Below are 25,826 nucleotides of genomic sequence, written 5' to 3' on the forward strand. Positions count from 1 at the left end.
GCTGCTATACTGATGGGCCCGGATTCAAATTTCTGACAAAGTGTGGATGCTTGTAAGAGTACAGTGTCTGTATGGTATGATGGCACTCAAATGCTGCAGGGACGAGTGGTTTGGTGGTAGAAAAAGAAGAATGAGAGACACTTGGTACTTATAAATTGGTATTTATAAATATTACTACAACCACTTGGTACTTATAAATTGGTATTTATAAATATTACTACAACCACTTGATACTTATAAATTGGTATTTATAAATATTACTACAACCACCTTGGTGCAGTTTGACAATTTTTTAGCACACATATATTTACATATTTATTTTACATTTTAGTTAAGTATTTATACTGGAAATCAATCAATAAACCCATTTCACCATTTTTTGTTTCTTTTATTCTGACTGAAATTTCATTGTTATTGCTTTAAGAAAAGATTCAAAGCATTTAATCCCACTAGCAATTTTATGGGAAAGTACCATACTACTGCAGAAATTTTTATGAAATTTCTCCCACAGCAGGGAAATTTTGCAAGTGCAAATTTTAAACTGAATTTATGATTTATTTATCTGTAAAAGCTGCTGAAACTTGGAACACAACAAAAAGTATGCAAATGAAAATGGTGATGCTGCTTGTTAAAATTGAATTAATATTATTTGCATGGCCACCTAAAGAATGACAATGTGCACGGTTGCCAGAGTTTGGAGACTTCTACTAATGTAGATGCACAAATATGTAAATACCAGAAAATGAATATCCTAGCAAACAAAATTTTAAGAGAAAGTGCCTCACATTGAAAATTGCATATGGGAAAACAATAAGCTGTTCATAACTGGAAAAGAGCTTGAGGTAAACTACCAACAATTTGTGGCTTTAGCCACTTGGCCAGGCAACTGGTGGGAAAAGCTGAAAGGAATATACGGGTTGGCTGACAACTGGCGAGAAATATCATAGGGACTATATAATATTTTAATATGGAAAAAAGCTGAATTTTAAAAACAATGAAGAAAGGTCAGTTTTTTCCCCTTTTTAATATACCTTTCTGGTACATCTAAGTAATTTTAAAAATTAGTATCACCATTTAATTTAAAAGAAATTTTACAATTCTCTTTGCATATTTTAGGTCATTTAGAAGATGCCACGGAAGGTAAAAAAAATTAATGGAAGTCTATGATGTATTTTATTATAAATAGGTAAATGCATGCATTAGTCATACAGATATATAATCTACTCTAAATGCAATCTTAGTGCTTAATATAAGTCACTTTTCAATAAATATCAAGTTCTTAACTAAATAAAATTTCATTACGTTATTAAATGAGTAGCACAATCACAAAACAGAACCAAAATTTGGAATTCAGGACTACATGTTTTTGTAGTTATTGCTAAATGATCCAAGAATGCTTTTAAACCATTTCCAGGACCAAGACTACTGATGAACTTCCAGAGATTCGGCAGCACCATATCCTGATAGCAAAGACCTACATAGAAGTACAAATTAATGAACATAAAACTAAGCTAAATTATGAAATAATGATTGCAAAACTATGCTTTTTAAATTTAAATTGTAGTTTTGATTTCCACAGTATAACAACAATTAGTAATTAAATTTAAAAATAAATCACATGCAATGCTAGAAAACAGTGAAATTTGATTTTAAAATAGTGAAATCCATTATTGTTATCAAATTTACTATTTTGTAACAATAACTATACTGTTACAAAAGAGTTAAATGCATCTGAATGCATTTGCATCAATTTTTTAACTCATAACTATAATAATAAACTTAAAAAATATATGTATAACTATAATTAAATGCACTACAGAACATAAATAATTTCAGAATTTCCAGAAAATTAATGCAGCAGAAAAAAGCAAACCAGAAATCCACAAAGTTTGGAATCAGCTGCACAGATTTTATAAAACTACTGAATTCAGAATAAAAAGAAGCAGAAAAACATAAGCATTACAAAAAGTCATGCATAAAAGTATGGTTGGCAATGTTCCTCTTTTTTTGGAAAGACTAGTCCTTAGAACAGCTTTCTTCTCCCAGTCTTTTTTTTTTTTTTTTTTTTTTGAGTTCAGAAAAAATATCAAATGCCCTCTATTTTGAAATTAAAAATTAATATAAGTTCTTATTTCTTAAGCAGACCAATTGATAATTCTAAAGCGAAAATTTCCAACAGGGACAATACTGCCCCCAGTGGGTGCTGAAGCCTTTGGGTGTGGAAATGGGTTCAGAGGCTATTGGGGAGCATTAAGACAGTCACAAGAAGGGTTATTGTGGCATATCTACCTAGTTAGGAAATTAATATAATAAAAAAGCTATTTCACAGATACATTCTTGAAATCACATACACACAACTGCATGCAATATGTTTTTCTATTTAATTTCACTATTTTGCTTAGCTGGTAGAGTCCATATGCGGTAAGTTGGCGAATGACCTTGGATCTTTTCCTTTTTTAAAAAGGGACTATCGTATTAGGAAAACATGTTTGGCAACCATACTTTCTGCTAAATGATTCCTCTCAAAAGCACTTTTGAAACAAGCAGTATACTTTTTAAAAAAATTTAAAATTTTTGTTGCATAAATTTTGCTTATATATTGGGACGTTACATATATTAAACATGATGATGGGACAGAGAATGTCCTTCAAATATATCAGGTCCCTTTATATAACACACTGAAAAACATGGCTCAATGCATGCATGTACTATAGTGAAAATTTTCAAATTGTTAAAAATTGTTACTATGAATAGATGCAGATGCTGATGCTTTGAATCTAATTGCACAGAATATTTTTTCCACAGACAAAACTGAAGGAAATCTTGTGCAATTCAGACCCAATTTCAAGATCCTAATGTCAAGTATCAAATCTTTATAAGAGCAAAATATGGAACCTGCCAATGTAATAAATTGCACTGATAATTTAAGTGACATTTAAAAAAAGGCCAAAGGTCAAATGCTGCATTTGCTAAATTCAATACTGTTTTGACTAAAATTCAAACTGTGCATAAAATATCTCTCATCTTGGTAGGAGAAGCAGACTTTTGAAACTGAAGAAGATTTACAATAAGTCATGCATTTTTTTTTTCAAGTATGCTCTAATAACTGCAGTAGATGTTGAGAGAATCTTCTCATGATATAAAAACTTATATGCTGACAATGGAAGATCTTTCACTTTAAAAAGGCATCAAGAAGCACTTCATTTAGCACAATCATAAAAAATTTGCATTAGTTAAAAATTTAGAAGAAAAAATAAAATTCAAATGTATGTGTAAACTGTTTGGATTTTAATAAAAATAAATATCTGTAAAAGTTTGTTAATTGTGTGATATTTTATATTATTATTTACTTTGGGGCACTTTTTTATATTTTTAAGTTGATTTTCTGGCCATTTTTAAATTATTAAAATCTATGCCCTGGCCATCATAGATGCAAGATCCATTGCTTCATGTCATTGTTGTCATACAGATGGATATAGTCAACAGTCTGTGTGTGTAACAGAAACTTCAACTCACTTAAACAACAAACTTTTTCCTTATCTTTTTAATGGTTTAGTAAACAAAACAAATTTTTATATAAAAGGGAGTTTTTTTAGCTTATTTCTTGGTGAATAATGAGGTCTGGTATTACATTTGTTTTGCAAGGTCCTATACATATTATTGTATATCATACTCTCATATAAAGGACAGGAATTACAATCTTAAGTTGTCCTGCAAATTTTATGCCTCACACAGGACTAATATTGTCAGCCATATCAACATCTGTTCCACCTATTATGAGATTTTGCAATTCAATCTATTGCATATAATTTGATTCCTGCTGCACTGCCTTCATCTACTGTAGCCAACAAGTTACATAGCTTATGTAACTGAGTTACCTACCATTCTTCTTGAAGGGTGATAAATTATTATGGTTACTACCTGAAATAAAAGATTCACTGCTAACACTTAGATTCTTCAGATTGCATTAAATGAGACTCATTCAGTTGTCATTTTACAATTGTAGTAAAGGATACATAGCAATACCACTGGGATTGTAATTTAAATGATCATTTTTTAGATACTTAAAAAAAAAAAAAAAAAAAAAAAAAAAAAAAAAGATGCAACAGATTCTGCACTGATCAATTTCAATATTTTTTTAATATGTTGAATAAGATAATTGAAAAATAGTATTGTTACCAGTAAGTATGTCTAACTTCATCTGGGTTAATGTAGCAAGAGCTGTTTCATATAAATTGCATGTCAGTGCTACTAGTGTTGTTTCTGGACTTCCCAATCTCCTATAATGCACAGTAGTTAAACGACTAGAAGATGCTTTTTCTAATGCCTTTTTAAATATACCTGAAATAAGAAATTTTTTAAATAATAGCAAAAAGCAACGCATACATCAACTCCTTTAGATCACACATGCTAATATACACCAAATGAATGTATTACTCAAACAATTTGACTATTTTCCCCAATGTCAATAATTTCAACGCATCCCATAAAATGTATACTACTACTTGCATCATGAATTAGTTCTGTTTACGAGATCATAATTCCCTGCATACATGTAAGTAATGGCAAGAGAATGGGAAAAAAATAAGAACTGGTTTGGTGCCAAAATAAGCAATAAATCTAGCTACTCAAGGAGCCAAAAATTGCTTAAATAAATATTACACTCCAGTTTTAGCAAAATTTGCTAACCTAAAAATATTTTAACTATAGTTTCTGCTGAATTGATGTGAAGAATCTCATCAATCATGTATATTCTTACATGGTGATTATAAAGTAAAATAATAATAATAATAATAATAATAATAATAATAATAATAATAATAATAATAAACCTGAAAGTTTTCAGGTTTAATATTACATTCAAAGGGACATTTTTCATTTACACACACATACATGTTTTGAGAGCATTTAGGCTAAAAATGTTTAAAAACAGCATATCTTTAGAATTTCTAATAGACAATCCTGCACGCTGGAGATAAAAATGTTTTTTTTTTTTTTTTTTCCCCTGTACAGTGTCGCCACTGCTTGCTTTGAAATCATCGAGTTTGTTAATAAAAAAGTCGTTAAAAGTTCACAAAATAAGAATAGACAATAAAACAAATTTGATCTTCCAAGTGCCCATATTTGAGTGAAGGCCTTAATTTAATATAGGCAGTTAGAGTCATAAGCCTGTCAATTAAGTAAAGACAAAAATATGAAAAGACATAATTATCAACTGATGATGAATATGATTTTTTAATTAATGCATAGCTTCTCAGCATGATAAAATAATTTTTTCTGAACTTCCTTAATATTATTTTGCAACATATGCTTGTACCCAAAATAAAATTTAATGGTTATGATGAAATTTTCAGTAATACATAGACTACAAGTTTCTCCATATACTTTTCTTAATTTTTTTTCAAATAGTAATACATTGTTTAAATATTTTTTCTGTTTTATTTGTTTATGACATTTATTTTTTTTAAAAATGTAAAAATAAATGTCAAGGCTTGAAATTTTTGTTTCAACAACAAAAAATATTTACGTATTTTCCTATTGACCTTGAAACTGTTGCCAAGCTTGATTTAGTGCCAGTTATGAATAAGCATGTCAAGACACATTTATAACATTTGCACCAATTGATTATTGATAAGCCACCTTTTGTTTTTGCGAACAAGGATATAAACTAACTGTTATTGCTGTATTTCTTCTTGAATTTTCGGAAAAATGATTACGATTTGGGACCTCCTATGCAACGAACAGCAAGGAATGGACTATTTTCAAAGTTACAGGATCGTACCATAAAAAAAGTGAGTATTAATGGGCATAATATGATCAGCTGAATATAGTCAACAAAGCAGCAATAGAATGGAACAATCGCCTGTGGGAAGTTTGGACTCATAGCATTCAAAACAAGTCTTCAAGAAAAAACGGAGGGCCTAAGATAGAGAAACCAACAAAAGTCTTTATACAAAGCAGGCCAAATACTAATTGTTTACTAAATGAAGGGACATTAATTCCTTCAGAATCTCACAGGAATGATTCTAGCAACTCTGGTGGGATATGCAACAACATTCATGGTTTGATGGTAGCCAACCTTTATGGTCTACAGCACAATGTGTAAGTAACCAAGAAAAAAATTAGTTTTATGAGTTGGCAATAATAGTTACTATTTTTAATTAAGGAGAAAAACAAAATATCAAATCTTTAAACTTTTATTTATGAAACTTTTAATGGTAAACTAATTTTTGAGGTGTCAGTAATCTGAAGTTTTCATATTGCAGGCTTATAAAATTCCTTCTCTTTTGATTGGTAATGAAATGAATAATTTTTTTCCAATGAAATACATCTTCATTGTTCTTTAATATATCATTATGCAAGATTCCATATTATTTCCAAGTGCTTTGTTGCAAAGAGACAATTAACCCCTTCGCGCCGACTGTCACGTATACGTGCCAGCAACGAACACACTTATCTACCGGCCGACACGCAGGCGTGCCAGAGCATTGTTGCATTCTCTACCGACTGTCACGTATTTGTGCCAGTACCTTGGAACGTTTTTCAAACTATAATTTCTGCCACAAGATGGCACTGTATGACCATATGGTTTCAGATACATGTGCATTAGACCTTCTACTTGAAATGAGAGAAGCATGACTCACATACACGTGTTTTTGATTATATAAACAAATGGGGAACTAAATGTTTCCGAATGGCATGATTTATGACGTCTCTTTAAATCGCACTTTATTCGCACGTGGTAGTTGTTTATTGTAAGTAGAAGTTTTATATGCGCTAAAGCGTTGAGTATTTCCATTTACAGTTCAGTTTTTAGAAAATAATTAGATCTTGTTAGACGTGAATTCTTTCTGTTTTTACCGTTTCAATGATGAAGCGTCAAAAATGTTTAACAGAGCATGAAATAGCAGAAATGATGCAAAATATTTCAGATATTGATTCTGAAAGATTAACTAAAAGACATTTTCCAAAACTTTGTTCAGAAGAGACTGATAAGAAAATGAGACGACGATGCTTCGTTTGTTCACATTCCCGGAAAAATCCTCCAAAACGGCAAATGAGTTATTACGAGTTCAAGGAATGTAACGTAGGACTGTGTGTAGATCCCTGTTTTCAAATTTTTCATACGAAAAGAGAATTTTAAGTAATATATTTAGTTTTCAGATTATAATGTTAAAAGTCATAAAATGGTGAGTAATTAAAATAAAATGTGTAAAATATGCATTTAAACAAGAAATAAGGTAATTAAAGTATATATATAAAAATATCTATAAAGCATAAGCCGTTTAAATACTCTATAGAGCATTATTAAACAATGCGTTGATACTTCGGAAATTTCATGGATTTAGGCTTAGTAGCAAAAAAGCCCCCGGTCCTGAAGAGACGCTCGCGGAAGACACTGCTGGCCTCCGCGATAAGCGCGAGTTTTCGCTACCCGGCTCGAAGGGGTTAAATTCTAACCAGACTGAAGCTTTTTACTGGATAAATCAAGTATACAGAAAGCAATTATGAAAGAACAGCTTTTAAATTCAGTACATTCTTGACAATCTGACTTTTTGAGTCATAGAATAAAGAAAAATTCCATATAAGTATGGTTAAGTTAGAATTCAAGAATTCTTCCTGGGATTTTCATTTAATAATGTAAGAAGAATGTGTATTATGAAAATTTCTGTTTATTTTAACAGAAAATTTCTTGATAACTGAGTAACTCATTATTGCTGTCCTTAAAACTGATAAAAAAGATGAAAGGAATAATAAAATGTTGTTTTAAGTAGTCATAAATAATTGGATTATATATAAGGCAAATTATAAAGTGAAAAAAATTATAACTGAAATATTAATTTAAAAACATACTTGTTTTAAATGGAGAATTTTGAACTGGTGAAGTAGCACTTTGGTTTGATGTTGGACTAGATGGCTGAGGAGGGCATGCAACAGAATCCACTAAATGGGAAAACATGGTTTTGATCATAGAACCACTCCATAATAACTGAACTTGCTTTTTTACAAGTGAAAGAGATTCATGAAGCCTGTACAAAATACAAAAAAGGTCTATTAAATGCACAGACATATAAAATTTGGAAAACAGATATACTGCTGTAATTAAAATAAATAATAAAATTAGCTATAAATTAATCTGAAATAGCTGATAATAGATTTTAACACTTAAATGATAAGTATATATAAACTTAAATCATCTAAAGTTAAAAGTAAATTGGAGTCAAAACAAGGTGATTCCTCAACAATATTAATAATTGCATCCTTGTAAAAAGGGGTTAAACATAAAATCAAAGCATTTCAAAATAAAAATGATCATATTAGTATAAACTCAAAAAGTAAATATGCAAAAAGGGAAAATATATACAACACAATAAAAATATAAAAATTAATCTCCCTTATTGAAACTTTAATTCAGAACTAATCAGGGGAAAATGAATTAAAGCTTCATGTTGATTAATATGCTTCAAAAATATGTTCCATCCTAAAGGTTTCAGTTCTCAAGAGTTTAAGTTTTTAATAAGCTATATCATCAGCATTACACAAGCCACACAACATAGATTGATCTAGAAATGACGCAGTGCAGAAAAGTTATTACAAAAGGGGAATACCTAAATTAAAAAATAATTAAATGCTTATTCATAAATTAAATTATAAAGCTGATTTTATCTTATTTTACTTTTATTTAATTTTATCACACATGATTATGAAATGTTAAATCTTTTGATATTATGATTTCATATTTTTGCAAAACAGGACAATCAAATTGCAGAAACTTTAAGCAAAATTTAAATGCAAAGTATAGAATCTGCAGCATATTAAATAATCTTGTCTCGCTGGAAAATAAACCCAAGTTAGAGTCATATGAGATAATAATTTTGAGCTCTTGTTTGATGAAGTGCTTTTTTTAAATCCATGTATCTGAAGAAAGAAGGCTGTTTTAGACTATCACGCAAATAATTTTTTGTCGCACATACTTGAACTGCATTAAACACAGATCGATGATCCTAAACCAGCTGTATGCCAAATCTAAACGTTAAATCACTTTGATGATTTAAAACACACTTTTGTTTTTTTACCTAGATATTGCTGAGGTGGCTGAAATACTAAATTCAATACTCCTTTCCATGAGACCTTCAACTTTTCGATTTTGGACTTGCAGATGAAAGAACACAGTTATTTGAGTTTTGCAGATAGTATTTTACAGAAATTCAATTAAGGAATAAATGTTCCACTGGTGCTTGTAGCATGAAAACAAGATTTATTTTTTTAACACACTTTATAATTTCATAGATGAACTTTCCATTTGCACTTAGGACATCCTGTCAGCTAATTGTAATAAAATGAGTTAGAGTAAGCTGCAAAAGATTGACAATGGTTCTCTGCATTATATCCTGGGAAGATAAAGCCATAGTAGCCATAGTTGAGTTCATTATATTTAAAAAACTTGGCAGTCAAGGCAGATTAAATTCCACTTTTATTCAAACTGACATTATGGCCAAAATTTCACTTCACAATCTAATAGTGCATATTTTAGAAATTTACATCGATACTGTTGCAACAGAAAGAGAGCACAGCAAAATAACGTCTTAGCAGCAACAACGGTAGAAGTGAAGTGTGCAGTTATCCAATATGGAAAAGAAGACTTTGGTTTGGGTTAGAAAGGTTTCGGTTCTCAAGAGTTTAAGTTTTGAATAAGCTATGTCATCATCATTACGCAGGCCATGTGACGTAGATTGATCTAGAAATGACGTAGTGCAGAAAAGTTATTATGAGAGGGATTAAAAATGAATTAAAAGCCTATTCTCAAATTAAAATTATAAAACTGAGTTTCATATTTTTTTATCTTACACACACATATATATAGTTATTCCAAAACTTCCAACATTTCAAATAAAAAACCCCTTATATAGAAGTTTATTACGGAACTTTTATTTTTTTTTGCATGCAAACTAGTAATGACAGATTACTTTTAATCATATGCATCCCCAACAAAAAGTCACAAACTCATTGCTGACTTTGGAGAGAAATGTTTGGGTATCTTTACATCTGTTTCAATGATGCATCTATTTCTGTTTATGCACACTTTTCAGCTTTTTTTTTAGCACTAATTTTTTTCCATATACACAGTAACACACTTTTTCTTAAAAAAAAAAAAAAAAAAAAAAAAAAAAAAAAACAGAGAATTGCACAAATTTAACATCAAAATCCTAAAATGAGAATAAAAAAAGAGACAGTGTCTTTAAGGAACCTACAGTATGTGGTATGCGTGCAGAAAGCTAAGTCAGATATCTCAATGAAAACAATGGAAAAATTCATATTAAATTTTAAAATAAAAACTATAAAACAATTTGATAATATAGAATGCATGTATGCTGTGAAAGCTTACAACCTTTTATAAAGCATTAAATATGATACTTATAAACATTTGTAAAAGATACATTTTGAATACAAGCTGAAAATATTTTGATTAATAAATGCAGTGCAGGCAATATGAGAATAAAGCAATGTAGTGCAGGAAATAGGGAGAATAAAGCAATGTAGTGCAGGCAATATTAGAATAAAGCATTATTCAAAAATCTGATGATCAGCTGAGAATACAAATGGAAATTTCCCTTGATGAAACAATTCAGGGATCTCTGTAATGATATTTCTGAAGAAATTTTGCGCAAAGGAATATGAATTTTATGTTCGAAAATAAGAAATATCCAAATCTTATGTAGCCAGTCACAGTTAGAAACTTAATCACAATTCTGATTTTGTGAAAATTATACATAAAGATTCTTCAGTTGACGAAATGAATTTCCTTACAGCTTTCCACGTTTAGAAAAAATTATCTTCTTTAGTTAATGACATTAATTCCAATCCAGTTCTTCTTAAAGCTTTTAAAATGCTAATATCTTAGTTTTTATGCTTCATTACTATTTTCCTTATCAGATGGCACTGCATTCATGATTGTTTTGCTCTGCCTATTCCTTTGATACAAATATGGTTATTACTCATCACATTTTGTAGAATTATTTTTGCCCCTGAAGAAAAGAAACATGCATCTGATAGCCCTCAAAATTGATGAACTTTTCCTTGCAAAATCTACATTAAAATGAACGAGGTTATTTTACTTAATTTTTAATTTTACAATAGCATGTTTCTCTTGGAATTTCAGATCTGACATCTTTGAAAAATCCAACTGCTCTAGATGCTGTTTAATTATAAAACACACACACAGCCTTGAAATTGTATATTCCAGAGCATACATAATAATTTAAAAGAATGAAATTAATAAATCCTCCTCAGCTGATTTTTATGCCTTTCTTTCAAATTTTGATAAAAATTACCGTAAAAGCTTTAACTGATGAATAGAAACTTTAGTTTTATGAAAATCTATATAGTTTAGTTAATAATTCATATTTCAGTGCTTATTTACGACTTTTTTTATATCAAGGAGTTCCTCATTCTTCATATATGTTATAACATAGTGCAGTTGACACACATTGATGGTGCGTCACCTACACCATCTCACAATGTTATGATAAGACCTGTGGTTAGTATAAAAATCCTGATCTTCTCTTCTAATGCCAAATGCTTCTACCAGCTGAGCTGTTTTGAGCCATTAACTACCTCTGAATAATTCACCTTGAAAGATGAGATTTGAAGAATCAAATGATACCAACTCCACCTGAACCTGATACCAACTCCTAAAACTGTAAAACTTCTTAATTGAAATCGAAGTTAAAGACATTAAATGCTATAATTTATTCAGCATGCATCACTTCATTTCATGCAATTTTTTGATTAAATAAAACATAATTGATATTTCTTTTTCTTACTGAAAGAAAGACTTTCAGAATCACATACCTGCTTAAAATACTTGATAGCACAAATTAAATTATAAAAATAATTACCCATGGTCAATTTTTTGAGCAAACCATCCCAAAACAGGATGCCAGTGAGTTAAATTAGACTGCTTGTTCACAACATATTTCTGACAGCTTTCCATGATTCTAGTTATAACATTCTAGAAGAAATAATTTATATTTTAATAATAAAAATACAAGGACTTCTCTAGAGATAAATATAATTAATGCTAACTCCATTAAAGAATTAATAAATATAATAAAAATTTCAAAAATAAAAAATACTCACGATGAAGTCCAATAAATTAGATTGCAGATTCTGAAAAATATATATATATATATATATATATATATATATATGAAATATGTGACAACTGCACATTAAATATTTAGTGCAAATACGCAATCACAAAACATTATTATTACTTGACAGAATTTACCCATTTCAATTTTCTATTGCTTATGCTAGAATATTAATTCTACTGCAGCATAAATTTCTGCAAATTTTAAAGTATTTTCAGAGGTTTTGCAAATATAAAATATCTTTGCTCACACCTAATAACTTCACTAATATAAAGCATCTTTTTCCTCCCCTCTCTTTAAATTTCTATTTTAGATGTCAAGTTACATTTGATATTTAAATAATTTTAAAATAGCTTTTCACTAGACTTTATACCAATAGATACAATGAAATTCACTCTCCTCTAAAATCTAAGCAAGAGCTTTCCATTTAAAATTATTCACTATTTCTGAATATATATAATTAAGCTGAAGTATGGATGCATTAGGTTCCCTGTTTTCCCCCTTATTACTGATGATCAAGATGGAGATTTTAAACCACATATTACATTATGTAAACAGTTAGTGAAAAAACTTGCTTAGCAGAAAAAAACATTTTCTAGATATTACTCATTAAAACTCAGAATGAGTAAAATCAGTGCAGCTGAAAGATGCAAACAATACAGCAACAGAATACAAAGGGTGTTTGCACAATTTTTTAGATGACATTGCTTTTCTATTAAAAAAAAATCGCCTGCACGGAATTTTTTTTAACTGCAGCTATATTTTTGAAAGTGTATATTATCTTCTGTTGTTTGATAATTTTGTTCTCAGGCAAAATGGCACTTTTAACAAAGCAATGGAAAGAAGGCAAAGTCTGTGCTCCTTCCGGAAAAAATTATTCATATTTAGTTATTAAAAAGTGCTGTGAAAGCCATGGTTTTTCAGTATCTAAAGCAATGACAGATAATATTCTCAATAAGAAAGTAAAAAAGACATTTGGTTTCAAGGAGAAAGTTTGGTTTCAAGGAGAAAAGTTTGGTTTCAAGGAGAAAAATTGTTTTAAATACATATCTAAGGGGAAAATAAAATGCTTTAAATGTGTCAAAGGCAAGAACTTTAACGCTGAAAGAAAATATTCGAAGTTAAAGGACAGTTTCAATATCATTAAAATGCTCAGTGTAGACTGTAAATAAAGTGATTAATTCTGATTTGAATCTTAAAAGGATGGAAGAACGTAATATGCATCGTTCTTCCATGAAATAACGGCAAAAGCAGAAAGCGCTGCAGAATTCTCTATGAGAAACAATTGTTCAGAAAAAAAATGGGAAAATGTTTTCAGAATAGATAAATCTTGAGTATATTTAAATGATCGCAATAAAGAAAGATCCATTTATTATCATCAGAAAGAAGGAAAAAAAAAATAGAATACGGTGCAAAGAAAAACTGTCAGAACACGGTTAGAAAGTTTTTCAAAGGGATTTATTATTATTATTGCTGGTTTTTAATATGACAAATAAAAATTAAAGAGTGTAAAGAAAACTGTTAAGGTCAAATCCACATATTATCAGAAACATATTTTATACCCAATTTTGAAATATGAAATACCTTCTCTTAACCCACAGTGCCATCAATCAGTAGAATTGCATCAAGACAAAGCAAGCAGCCACATGTCAAAATCCGTTGTTAATTTCCTGGAAAAAAATGGAACAAGAAATGTGTATCAAGACCATACCCTTTAATCAAATCTCTACTAAATCTCCTAATATATCATCCACGGATTTTTACACTTTTTGGACTTTTAAAAAGTGGATTATCCGGATGTCGACCTACAATCCTCCTTGGACTTTGGAAAACTGTTCAAAAGGAATGGGATAAAATACCTCTTCCTCTACTAAAAAAAGCTTTATTGTCTTGGAAATTACAGTTTAGAAAGAGAGTGAAGAATAAGGGTTATCAAATGGAACATTTAAAACACAAAAATTTTAGGTAAAATATTTCCGTAAATACAATAAAAATTATCTAAAATATGTGCAAACAGCCTTAGTATTTCATGTGAACAAAGAATAGTTTATTCATGTTACAACATACCATTTGATTTATTATGAAAGAACAATCGTCAAAAGTAGTTGAAGCAAGATACATGGAAAAAGATGTATTCAAACTTTCAATTGATCAAATTTAGAGAAAAGAAGATTCAGTGTTGTATGTAAACTTTTGATGAAACAAAGAAAGCATTAAAACATTGCTGAATATGATGATTTGAGACTTCTGTTGACAAATCTGTATCCTAATATGATTTATCAATACCTTCCATTAAGCCAATCTATCCCATTTATGAAGAATTAAAAAAATATCTTTGTAACTATATAATTCATAAGGTATTAAAATATGTTTGTTATAATCAGTACTGTACTGAATCATTTTTACTATTATAATGGTAGCATAGTACAAAGTCCATAATCCGGACATCCATTAACCAGAATGATCTATAAACCGGCCTCAAAGCCACAAACTTATGCATGTGCGTTTAATGCGCACATCCGCATAAAGCATTTACCCATGCATGCTTCTGATAGGAAGTGACACTGAAATTATTGAAAACGAAAAAAATTCGATTGACAAGTTAGTCGGTATTCTCGACACAGCAATTACAGGACTTGAACAGTGGAATTTTGTAACTGAACAAGAAATTATGTCTGTTTATAGAATTAAAGAGAAAGTATTAGCACAAAAAGTGAAGCAACTTTAACAACTTACATTGAAAGAAATGTTTAATAAGGTAAACAAATAAAAATTAAGCTTTTTGTTTTGTAAATTTTGATAACCTTTAGATCATAATTGCTCTTTATTTCGTAAATTACAGTTTCATATTTTTAATTGATTTAATAATTTCTGCATGCCATCTTACCAGATTTAAATTGATGATCTATAATCCGGAATCACCGAAGTCCCGATAAGTCCGGATTACGGACTTTGTACTGTATTATGAAATTAAAAAAAAATTAAATATTATGTTATGTATTAATTGCATTGATAGTTTTTGCAAAGTAATAAATCTTAAACACATTATCTTAATAAGCTGCAAAAGCAATTAAAATTTTATGCTAATTATATACAAATATATAACATTAATTAAATTTTATATGTATGCACCTACACATATAAAGTGTAGAGGTCATTAAAAAAATTTTATCTCAAAAGGAGGCAGCGAAATGAGAGATTTTTCAAATTACTGAATGCAAAGATAAACAAATTTTAAAAAATAATGATTATATACGTTTTATTAGGAAAAAAAAAGTTTAACTAGAATAGATGCATTTATATATAAAAACACCACGCACACAATCAATTTTTATATAAAGCATGTAATTTATGTGAAAGAAACTTACTTCAAGATCAGAATGGCCCAAATGAATAAGATTAGCTGAAATTATTTTAAAAATCAGTAAATAACAGCAGAAATGAAACATACACAAAAATATTTAGCAATATACATCAGCATAGAAAATTACAAGAATGAAAATTATGAATTAAATTTGACTAACCTATCAGACAAAGAGCATAATTTCCTTCTAAAGCATTAAATAGTATCCTAGTATTTTGTTCTGACACAAGTAAATCCAAAGAATGTTTGAACATTTCATTATTTGAAAATATTGTCAGGCACTAGAAAAAGATACAAAACTGGCTACATAATTGATTAATAAGATATTTACAATACATATTTAATAATTAATAAACATACAAGTTATACAAAATTATAGGCTTTTGAAAATTAATAAAGATACAATAACACATTAATAAATTTTCAAAAGCCAATAATATTTAAAGCAATCTAATTTCTAATTTACTTATTCAAATTTTAAAAATTAATTATTAGATTAAACAAGAAAAATCTTAAATGTTAGAAAAGACTACAAAATGTAGCAGATACCCATATACATAAGGTAGCAAACTACAAGTTTAAGGACATGGCATATAGTTCCTAACAATGAATAGTTTAAATTATCAATGCATAACCACTTTTTACCACCCAACCAGTATAGTGGTTAGCGTTGCCGAAGCCATGCCAAAGGGCCCAAGTTTGAATCCCGCAGAATTCATGGATGTTTGTAAACATATAGTGCCTGTGTGTCATGACAGCACTCTAAATATGAGGCAAGCCAAAAGTCCTCTCGAGAGATTGGAAGTAGAGAAAGAGAAGTGGGAGACCCTTGGACCCATTCCCCCAGGGTGTTCTCCATCAAAATTGGGGGTGAAACTGAGCTAAATCGCACTGTCACCTGTATGGTCAATGGCAAGCATATACTTACGCTACCTCTCATGAGGAATTTTGTGGGATTGGGCTGATTATAGATCAGACAAAAGAGCATCAGAAACAACAATAACCACTTTCAAAACCATTCTGCTATGCAACAATAAACTTGCCAACAATTGTACAGTTACTGCTATAAGCCATCTTTTGTAATCATCAATAATAGCTTAATTGATGTAACTTTTACCTAACTATTAACCCAAACTGGCATCCCTGCAGATTTTATTTTAAAAGTGGAAAGGCAAAAAATCCGAAGTTAGGGAGGAAAAAAGGATGTGGGGATATCTTAGCACAATTTTCAGCAAAAAAACTCCATGAACTTCATAAACAGATATGCAGGTACATTTTTATGTAGAAGGTATCATTGTCCATTTTGCCACGTCTCTTAACAGAAATGAAAAAAGCACTAGATGATTGCTGGACAAGATGTCACAGTTCGCAGTTGACACATTTTTAAAACATGTTAGTTATGCAGGGTTCGTACACATTTCTGCACACGGAAATTAAGTACTTTTAAGGACTTTTAAGGACCATTAATGAAAAAAAAAAATTAAGGACCTATGTGCATATGGGAACTGATTAAATTCAATTAAAACTATTATTCTATGCCTGAATTTCACTTTTCTAATACCATCCTAAAAATAAAATAGATCCATAAGTAGTATGCATTATTACCAAATGTAAATTAATAAACATAATTATTAATAAGTTTGAGAATAAAATATGCAGTTTATCAAGTAGCATTAATTATTTTACAAGTAGCATTTATAATAGGTTGGACATATTTGAAAGAAAATAAGTGACGTTTACGTTTTGCTAATAGTTAGCTTTATGTTGATTTTTTTATGTCTTATTTTGTCACATACTTGGTCAGTCTAAAGCAGAGGTTCTCAACCGGTGGTACGCAAGAAAAAATAGGTGGTACACAAAGAAGCAAAGTATTTTTAACTATTTATTTAAAAAATTAAAACCCCAATATCCTGATTGAGATTTTTCTCTAACACTCGTAAATTGATGCAATCTGAGCTTTGTTCACGAGTGGTGGTAGTAGTGGTACTTTGGTGGTACTAAAGGTTTTCAATTATAATTCAGATGGTACACATTACTCAAAAGCTTGAGAACTGCTTGTCTAGAGGTTTAGTAAATAGCAGGTAGATTTTATGTCAAACGGCATAGGTTAAAATGAGAAATATCATAATCAGCATTCTTCATAATAAAAGACTGAATGTTATCACCGCTGCTGCTTGTCTAGAGAGAGACCTGCTGATTAGAACAAATCTGAAAGGCATGATGTAGGCACGGTTGGCAAGTGTTAAAAGTTAGTCAGGCTCTGATGCAGTTAGTGTCATAGCTTCATGTAGAGTTCCAGGGGTTGTAACCTAGTTAATATACTTTCAGGTTCCAATAAGCCATTAAAGCACCAGAGGTGATAAGCTGTTTTGTATTAAATCTCACTAGATGCAAAGAATAAGCTTTACTTGAATTTCTACATTTTTGTGTTTTATCTTGTGACCACAGTGAGTATTAATGATAGGCAATAACTCGCTTTAATATATAGAGATAATTTTTAAGGGTAAGCACTTAGTTATAAATAATTAAATTAGGTAAATAGGTAAACTTAGTCATGGATTTACATGACCACTATTAATTTTATTTTTTAACAATATTTGTTAAAAAAGCCCTATTAAAATCAAAATCTAATAAAATTTCACAGTTGAAAATACATGTTATTTATGACACTGATTCTTAAACGATATTAGAATAATTACACATTGAAAGCTACAAAACATTTATGCTTTTTAACAACAACACTCAACAAAATATTTATCAGTCATTTTAATTTGAAGCCTTCCCAAACATTTTGGCTAGTTTATACTGATTTCCTTCTCTTTAAGCATATTTTCTAACAATAATTAGAGATTTGTCTCAATATGCAAACCAATGCTCTTGCTAGTTTCTGCATGCTTTATCTCCTAATTTGTCAACCTCTCCACAATGTACCTATGAGGGTTTACTTGATCTGGTAAAAGTTAAATAGTCCAAAAGCCCCGATAGACGTGAAGCAAATTATCACTATGTCTGAAAGTAACTACAATATCGGACAAAGGTTTAAATAAGCCTCTTATTTAAAAAGAACTTAGAACAAACATAAAGGCATGTTCTGATGCTAACAAAGTCAATCACAGTGACGTAATTAAACAAGAACAGTCAAATTCAAACTAAAAATGTGGATTAGTGGTCAAAGATTATACAATTTAATTTAATCTGGCTCAGAAACCCTATCATATGAGGAAATAGAAATAGAAAATTATAGTAAGGGTTGAAATCATAAACAATTGTGTAATTTACAAATAATAACTGCACGTATCTTTGAAGAAGAATTTTCTTTCATGTATTCAGTTTCTTTCTTTAGCATGTTTCTTTTTCATTTTAGAATTTTTGGATTTAATTAAGGATTTCTGTTTTTATAAAATCACTAAATGCATTTAGAATGTATAGAAAAAGTGAATAATTTAATTTCTTTAGTAATATGGAATTCAGAAGAAATATGAAATATATATATGGTAAAGGCCGATTACAGAGCTGATGTGGCAGAATTTTTAGAATTTAGTGACACACCAAACAACAAAATCTAGAAATGGCAAAACTTTTACAATTTAGACAGGCATTGGAAGCAGAATTTAGAAAGGCACTATGCAGTCGAATTTAGGATCCACAGAGATTGCATCAAATGGGAAAATGTGTATGATGCATAGCTCTGTGTATGATGCATTAAAACATATTAGATGGATCTTTGAAATTGTTAAGTTTTCAATTTTTGTATTAATAAAAAAATCCCTTTCTATAATGCCTGCCCAAGTGATACGATTAGAAGCATTTTTGATATTTTCCATGCTTGTGTCTAGTGAAAAGTAGAGAAAATAAAGGGAAGATAAACATGTTAAGAAAAAGATTCTAGTATCAGGAATAAAACACTCAAATATTATTCATGTCTTCATTGTTCTTCCAGACGTTCTCCAAAAAGTAAGAAATTCATCGCAAACATTCTGTAAAACACATCCATTACGCGTTGATACCATGAAGACATTTTTCACTTTGTCACATATTTCTTTAATCTTCTAGAATTGTGGGTCTATAAATCTTGCTTTCAAATCCTTCTAAATTTTCCAAGTTGCAATGTCAAAAATACTAAAGAAAAATTATCCCAACCAATTCTGTAACATCAAAAAGACAGAAATATTTTGGGGAAAAAAAAAAAAAAAAAAAAAAAAAAAGGAGGAAAAAGTGTAAAATTACTTTTATAGATGAAACTGATGCATATTCTGAAAATTTTGAATATTCTGAGACAATTACATGGGAAAAACGCTTACTATGAAAAAATTAAAAAGAAGATATTTTTAATTAATTACATAGAGTTTTGCTTTTGCTAACAGCTGTTTCATAAATTGTGCTTTATAGCATTATACCTTGTTATTTTTCAGATTCAAAATATTGTATAATAAGTTGCCAAAATAAAACTTTATAATATAACAGCAGAAAATAAAATAGTTTTATTTTAATGTTATTTATCAAAGTTATAATGTTTTTTAAAAAAATCGTCGAAAAATTCTGATTTCAGAATTAAAAATTTTCTATGGAAACTGGTCTGAAAATCGCCAAAATGTTGACAAGTTGCCAAATTTAGAACCGTTTAATAAAAGAATTCACATTTCCCAAAAGTGAAAATTGTTTAAGAGCTCTTTGTTACAATAAATGAATTTCGAAATGCTTATGTTTCACTTCTTGCTTAGAAACTCGAGTATCCCGTCATTTATATTAAAAATAGAAACAAATTATAACCCATGAACCCATTCAAAAGATAACCATATACGTCAGTGAATCGCCAAAAATGTTCCTCCAAAATGCTAATTCACACTCAAAATGGCAGTCGTAAAAACAGACAGAAATTTCAGATGATTAAAATTAAGGACCTTCTACTGATTTTGGCCAAAATTAAGGACTTTTAAGGACCAAAAATCGATTCCAAAAAATTTAAGTACTTTTAAGGACTCTTAAGGACTGTACGAACCCTGTTATGACATTGAAGGACACAGCTATTCACATTTTCTGACCTTACTACATATAGCTATTAGTTAAATACTCTTGAAAACTGAGAACTGCAGCAATTATTCTTACAAGGGGTGATCAAATGAAAAGGTACGAAATGACGTAAAAACGTAACTGTTAAATATTTGCATATTCTGCCATGAAGCGAGACATCTCGGGATGCGATTGGAGTCTCTGACTGGGATCGGAGCATGCACGGGCGCCGTCTGCGCAGGAGAGAGCAGAGGTTCTTATCACAAGCAGCGTACAAATGATGCGGCTGTCCGTATGAGGACAGGATGACGTTTGCATTGCAAAATTCGATGACAGAGGAGCAGCGAGGTGTTATCCGAATTCTGACAGTGGAAGGTGAGAAACCGGCAGCTATTCATCGCCGGATGGCGACAGTTTACGGGGAGAAATGCGCCTCTGGCAAGTCTGTCAGAAAATGGAGTGCCTGTTTTCGTGCAGGCTGTGAAAGTGTGGGTGATGACCCGATACTAGGCCAGGCAAACACTGTCATCACGAGCGATCTCATCGACGAGGTGGACGACCTAGTGAGAAGTGATCGGTGTGTCACACTGCGAATGTTGGCGGTGAAGGTGGATGTCAGCTATGGAACTGTGTGGACAATTGTTCACGACAGGTTGCGATATCGGAAGGTTTGTGCTGCTTGGGTTCCGAAGCAGCTCACCGACCAGCAAAAGGAACTGCATAAACATCTATTTCGGTATCAGGAAGACCCCACTTTCATGGGACAAATTGTCACAGATGATGAGACCTGGTGCCGTCACTATGAGCGAGAGACAAAGTGGGACAGCATGCAGTGAAAGCATGCATCGTCACCTTTCCCTAAGAAGTTCAAAGCCGTGCTGTCGGCAGGCAGGTGTTGCTCACCATCTTTTTTGACGTTCAAGGTCCGTTACTTGTGGAATTCCCGGAGCACAGAAAAACCATTAATTCTGATGTGTACTGTGAGACACTCTGACGCCTACGCAGATCCATCAAGAACAAAAGACCGGGGCTGCTCACGGAGGGTGTGGTTCTGGTCCATGATAACGCACGTCCACATGTCTCCAGAGTTACACACATGGAACTGGACAAGTTCAAATGGGAGACGTTGGACCATCCGCCCTACAGTTCGGACATGTCGCTCTGTGATTTCCATGTGTTTGGTCCACTGAAGAAACACCTGAAAGAGATGTGCTTCAACTCCGTCGACGTACTCAAGGACGCTGTGAAGTACTGGGTCTCGTCACTGCCACAGGAATTCTGGGAACAAGAAATCCTGCAGCTTGTTCATCAGGGGGATCATTGTGCTTAGGCCTATGGTGTATATTTTGAATAAAGTGTACATTTGTACCCACCGTGTTGTTTCGTACCTTTTCATTTGATCACCCCTTGTATAAGAACTAACAATTTTATTTGAAATAAATCATTTAATGTATCTACTCACATACTGATGAATGATCTTACAATATTTGCAGATGATAGGAGGAAGACTGATTATAAATATCATTAAAAATAATTATAAATCTGTAATAACATATATGAAGAACTATATGAAGATGCTAAAATAGAGTATTGGAAATTTTTCTATTTCAATAAACATTTTAAAATACTTTTTGCATATGATTCATATAAAACACATGCATTTATTTTCATTACACAGTAGTGAAAAAGTTACTACAGTCAAAAGTCGTTAATTCGGACACCCATAATTCGGAATGATCTATAATCCGGACCTCAAAACTAAAAACTTTCTGCGCATGCGCCGTGTTGACACATGCGCATAGGCGTTTATGCGTGCGCGTAAGACCTTTTACGACTGCGCATATGAGTGTGCGCAAGTGCAGAATACGTTTTCCTGTGCACGTTTTATGTATAATGGATGTATAAGCTAAAATTATCTAATTATCTATTTCAGTTAATGTTGATGATTGCGTTGTTCCTTAATTTTCGAATTGGATCCGGCTTATTATTTTTTGTAGACTGTAAGAGCAATTTTATAAAAGTAAGCTTAAACTTTCGATTATATCAAATAGAATTTCCGATATATATTTGTTAATATGTAAAGGATCTAAAGCGAAAGTATGTTTTGAAATCCGAAATCTGTTTATCAATTTCACACTGCTTGGCGGGGGGGGGGGGGAGGGACGCCGTGGCAGGCGCGTAATGAATTGGAAGTTGATCTGTCAGCACTATCCTTATCTTCAGCGCAGATGTTTTTATTTTATTTGGCTTACAGTTCCTTACCAAATGTAGTATTTCATCTCGATATGCCCTGTCTTTGATATGATTTAAAACAAGTTCCTCGTCATTATAATTCGCTTCGGATAGCGAAGAAAGTGACAGAGGTTATTGAAAACGAAAAAATTTCGATAGACAAATTAGTCGGTGTTCTCGACACAGCAATTATAGGACTTGAACAGTGGAACTTTGTAACTGAACAAGAAATTATGTCTGTTTAATAGAATTAAAGAGAAAGTATTATCACATGAAACGAAGCAAAACTTAAACAACTTACATTGAAAGAAATGTTTAATAAAGTAAACAAATAAATATTAAGCTTTTTCTTTTTGCAAATTTTGATACCCTTTAGATCATAAATGTTCTTTATTTCATAAATTACGGTTTCATATTTTTAATTTTAGAATTTCTGCATGCCATCTTTCGAGATTTAAACTGATGATCTATAATCCGGAAAAATCGATAATCCGGAATCGCCGAAGTCCCGACGAGTCCGGATTAACGACTTTTGACTCTATATTATAAACTAAGTTCAAATGATCAGATGTAATACAATCAAAAATCAAACCCACACACGTTTACTATTTTTATAATAGTTTTTCTCATATCATATGTTTACATATAAATTTCTAACTTAATGTATGTTGTATTCCTATTTAATAACGAATTTCACTTTTTTAATGTGTACTACATTTTTATTCCTTGGAATTACAATAAGAAATAGCCATGCTTATAAGAAACAGATAAACATTTATTAAATATAAAAAAAATAAAATTAAAACCCTAATCTGCAAACACAGATTAATTTTTATAATAATTATCTTTTTCTCAAAATTTTTTACATGTAATTCACAAAATTTTACAAACAAATTAAAATTAATAAAAAATATGCTCTTTAAATATGAATTTTATAGTTTCCACAGCTTTATTCGGTGCAACACATATAAAGTCTTAAGTTCCACATTTATTTAAAAAAATCTTAAACATCACAATTAATGTTCCATGCAATCAGTAGTAACAAATGAAGACACATAAATCATCCTGTATTTTCAAGAATGAATAAAATCCACATGCACAGAGTTAATGAATTACAATTAACAATTTTTAAAATTAGATATGTCATGTTTGCAAAAATCTTATCAAGTTTCTATGGGGCTTTAATTAAAACACACAAAAGAAAATAATATACCTCAGGAGCAGAATTATGAAAATGCAGAATAAGTGCTGGCACAGACATTATATGAAGAAGAAACAAGTTCATCAAATTATTTGAATATTGCGAAGACACTACAGGACTGAAAAAGAAAATATTTCATTTGTAACAATTTTTAATCATAATAAAAAGTTCTCAGCACACAAATGGAAAAGAGCTAACTTTATTTCTCTACATAAACATAATGTTTGCAAAAGGTGGTTATGTTTCTATTTTTGATATATTGATTCTAGACATGTACTTCTAGCTTTAATGTTTTTTAAAACAACAGACAGAATTCCAACATTCCAAGGGAAAGGATTTTTTAAAAATAATTTTTTTTGTATAATTCCATACAAGAAAAGCTCCTAATAGGAAAATATTTATTACGCTTTTAATATAAACAAAACATTCTATATTGCTATATACAAAATTCAAGGAGAAATGATCTAAGCAAGCAAATACCAGAAAGAAAACACTGACTTAGATCACTTCTGCAAGTCTGGTATTGATATAAAATACCTTTATGTAAGCAAAGCAACAAAGATACATAAAAGCTGTTTTTTTTGAGGAATTAATTGTTCATCATAGGTCAAATAGTATTTGTTATTAAATGACGTACATCTCACCTAAAAATACTTATTAGAAAAATTTATACTTTCTGATTAGCTGCCTAATCTTGAAAAGAATTCACCACGCAACACACGATATTGCCATGATAGGCAACCCAATTACACGCACACTAATGCAGATTTCAGTTTTTCAAATTTGATGGTAGTTTTTCTGGTTAGTACTACTTCTGATAAACAACTGACAAGTTTGACCTTTTTTTTTTTCTTTCAAGGAATTATAATGGAACTGTGGAGTTTGCTGGCTATAGAAAATAAAGCACTGGATTTCTTCCAAAATATGGCATTTTGCCTAATAGCACAGAATGCAAAAATTCAGATTCCATGAAATTGCATTTCATAAACAATTGATTTTTTTTCAGTTTGTGCAATTCTATGGTGTTTTTTAATCTAAAACAGACACGTGTATATCTGTGTACATGGACAAGTAAGCATTATATTGTGGATATTTTTCATAACTTTAATTTTGCTAGGTCATTGCTGTTTAATATAATTCTTAGTATGACACTATTTTTGAAAAATAGCTGCTGTTTTTTGTGTCTTAGGTTGGTGAAAAATTACTCGATCATGACGGCAACTTTCCAGGAGGGTTGGATGGATAATCAAAGTACCAAAAATTTTGAAAGATAAATATAAGACTTTTTGCTGTAAATTAATTAAAACTTTTTTTCTGACTGAAATTTTTTTTCTAAAAGCGCTAAAAATTGAGCTCCTTTCCGATTATCCAAACTCCCAGCTTTAATTTTCAGTAGAATTGCCCATTTTTGGTGTATTTTCAAGTATACATATGACTATAAATAATCCATGCACGTGCATACAGCACATACATTTGAGTACATGCATATTCACATGTTTACATTTAATGGTCATTTTGCTCACTAGTACACATTAGTTGTAAAACTGTAAATATTGACTATACCGACTTTTCTTTTCCATAAAAATTTCTTGTTGTTTCTTATAAAATGCTTCTTTTTTATACTATACATGAACAGAACAGTACCTATGAGCCGTAAAAACAGCCATACAAATGTTCTTTGCCAGTTCACAAAGTTGTTAAGGAGTTGCTGACTTTTCATGGGAGTGTGGATAACCAGAAAGCACAATAATTAGATTTTATCTTTAAAGAAATCTCCTATCCTCAATACTGAAATTATTTTCATGAAAAATATGTTTAAAACGTTTAAAAAAAAGAAACCTACAACTAGAAGTATATGTCTTTC

The 25,826-nt window shown here is 30.6% G+C and overlaps 1 protein-coding gene across 3 annotated transcripts in view; it reads right to left on the reverse strand.

Moving 5' to 3' along the window:
* Window positions 1-25,826, reverse strand: part of LOC118188566 (ubiquitin-protein ligase E3B) — an 83,370-nt gene that overhangs the window by 38,940 nt on the left and 18,604 nt on the right. For 2 of the 3 annotated variants that reach the window (XM_035359027.2, XM_035359028.2), the window contains exons 9-16: window positions 23,975-24,080; window positions 15,680-15,800; window positions 15,524-15,558; window positions 12,142-12,171; window positions 11,901-12,013; window positions 7,855-8,030; window positions 4,180-4,341; window positions 1,303-1,474 (exon numbers count right to left, since the gene is read on the reverse strand). In XM_035359027.2, coding sequence (XP_035214918.2) covers window positions 1,303-1,474; window positions 4,180-4,341; window positions 7,855-8,030; window positions 11,901-12,013; window positions 12,142-12,171; window positions 15,524-15,558; window positions 15,680-15,800; window positions 23,975-24,080 — 915 coding nt within the window. The remainder of the gene's footprint in view (window positions 1-1,302; window positions 1,475-4,179; window positions 4,342-7,854; window positions 8,031-11,900; window positions 12,014-12,141; window positions 12,172-15,523; window positions 15,559-15,679; window positions 15,801-23,974; window positions 24,081-25,826) is intronic. The other variant, XM_035359029.2, reaches the window with a different exon arrangement.

This window comes from Stegodyphus dumicola, chromosome 7 (assembly GCF_044657685.1).
Source record: "Stegodyphus dumicola isolate Sdum_Otavi_A_Nest chromosome 7, ASM4465768v1".
Taxonomy (NCBI): Eukaryota; Metazoa; Arthropoda; class Arachnida; order Araneae; family Eresidae; genus Stegodyphus; species Stegodyphus dumicola.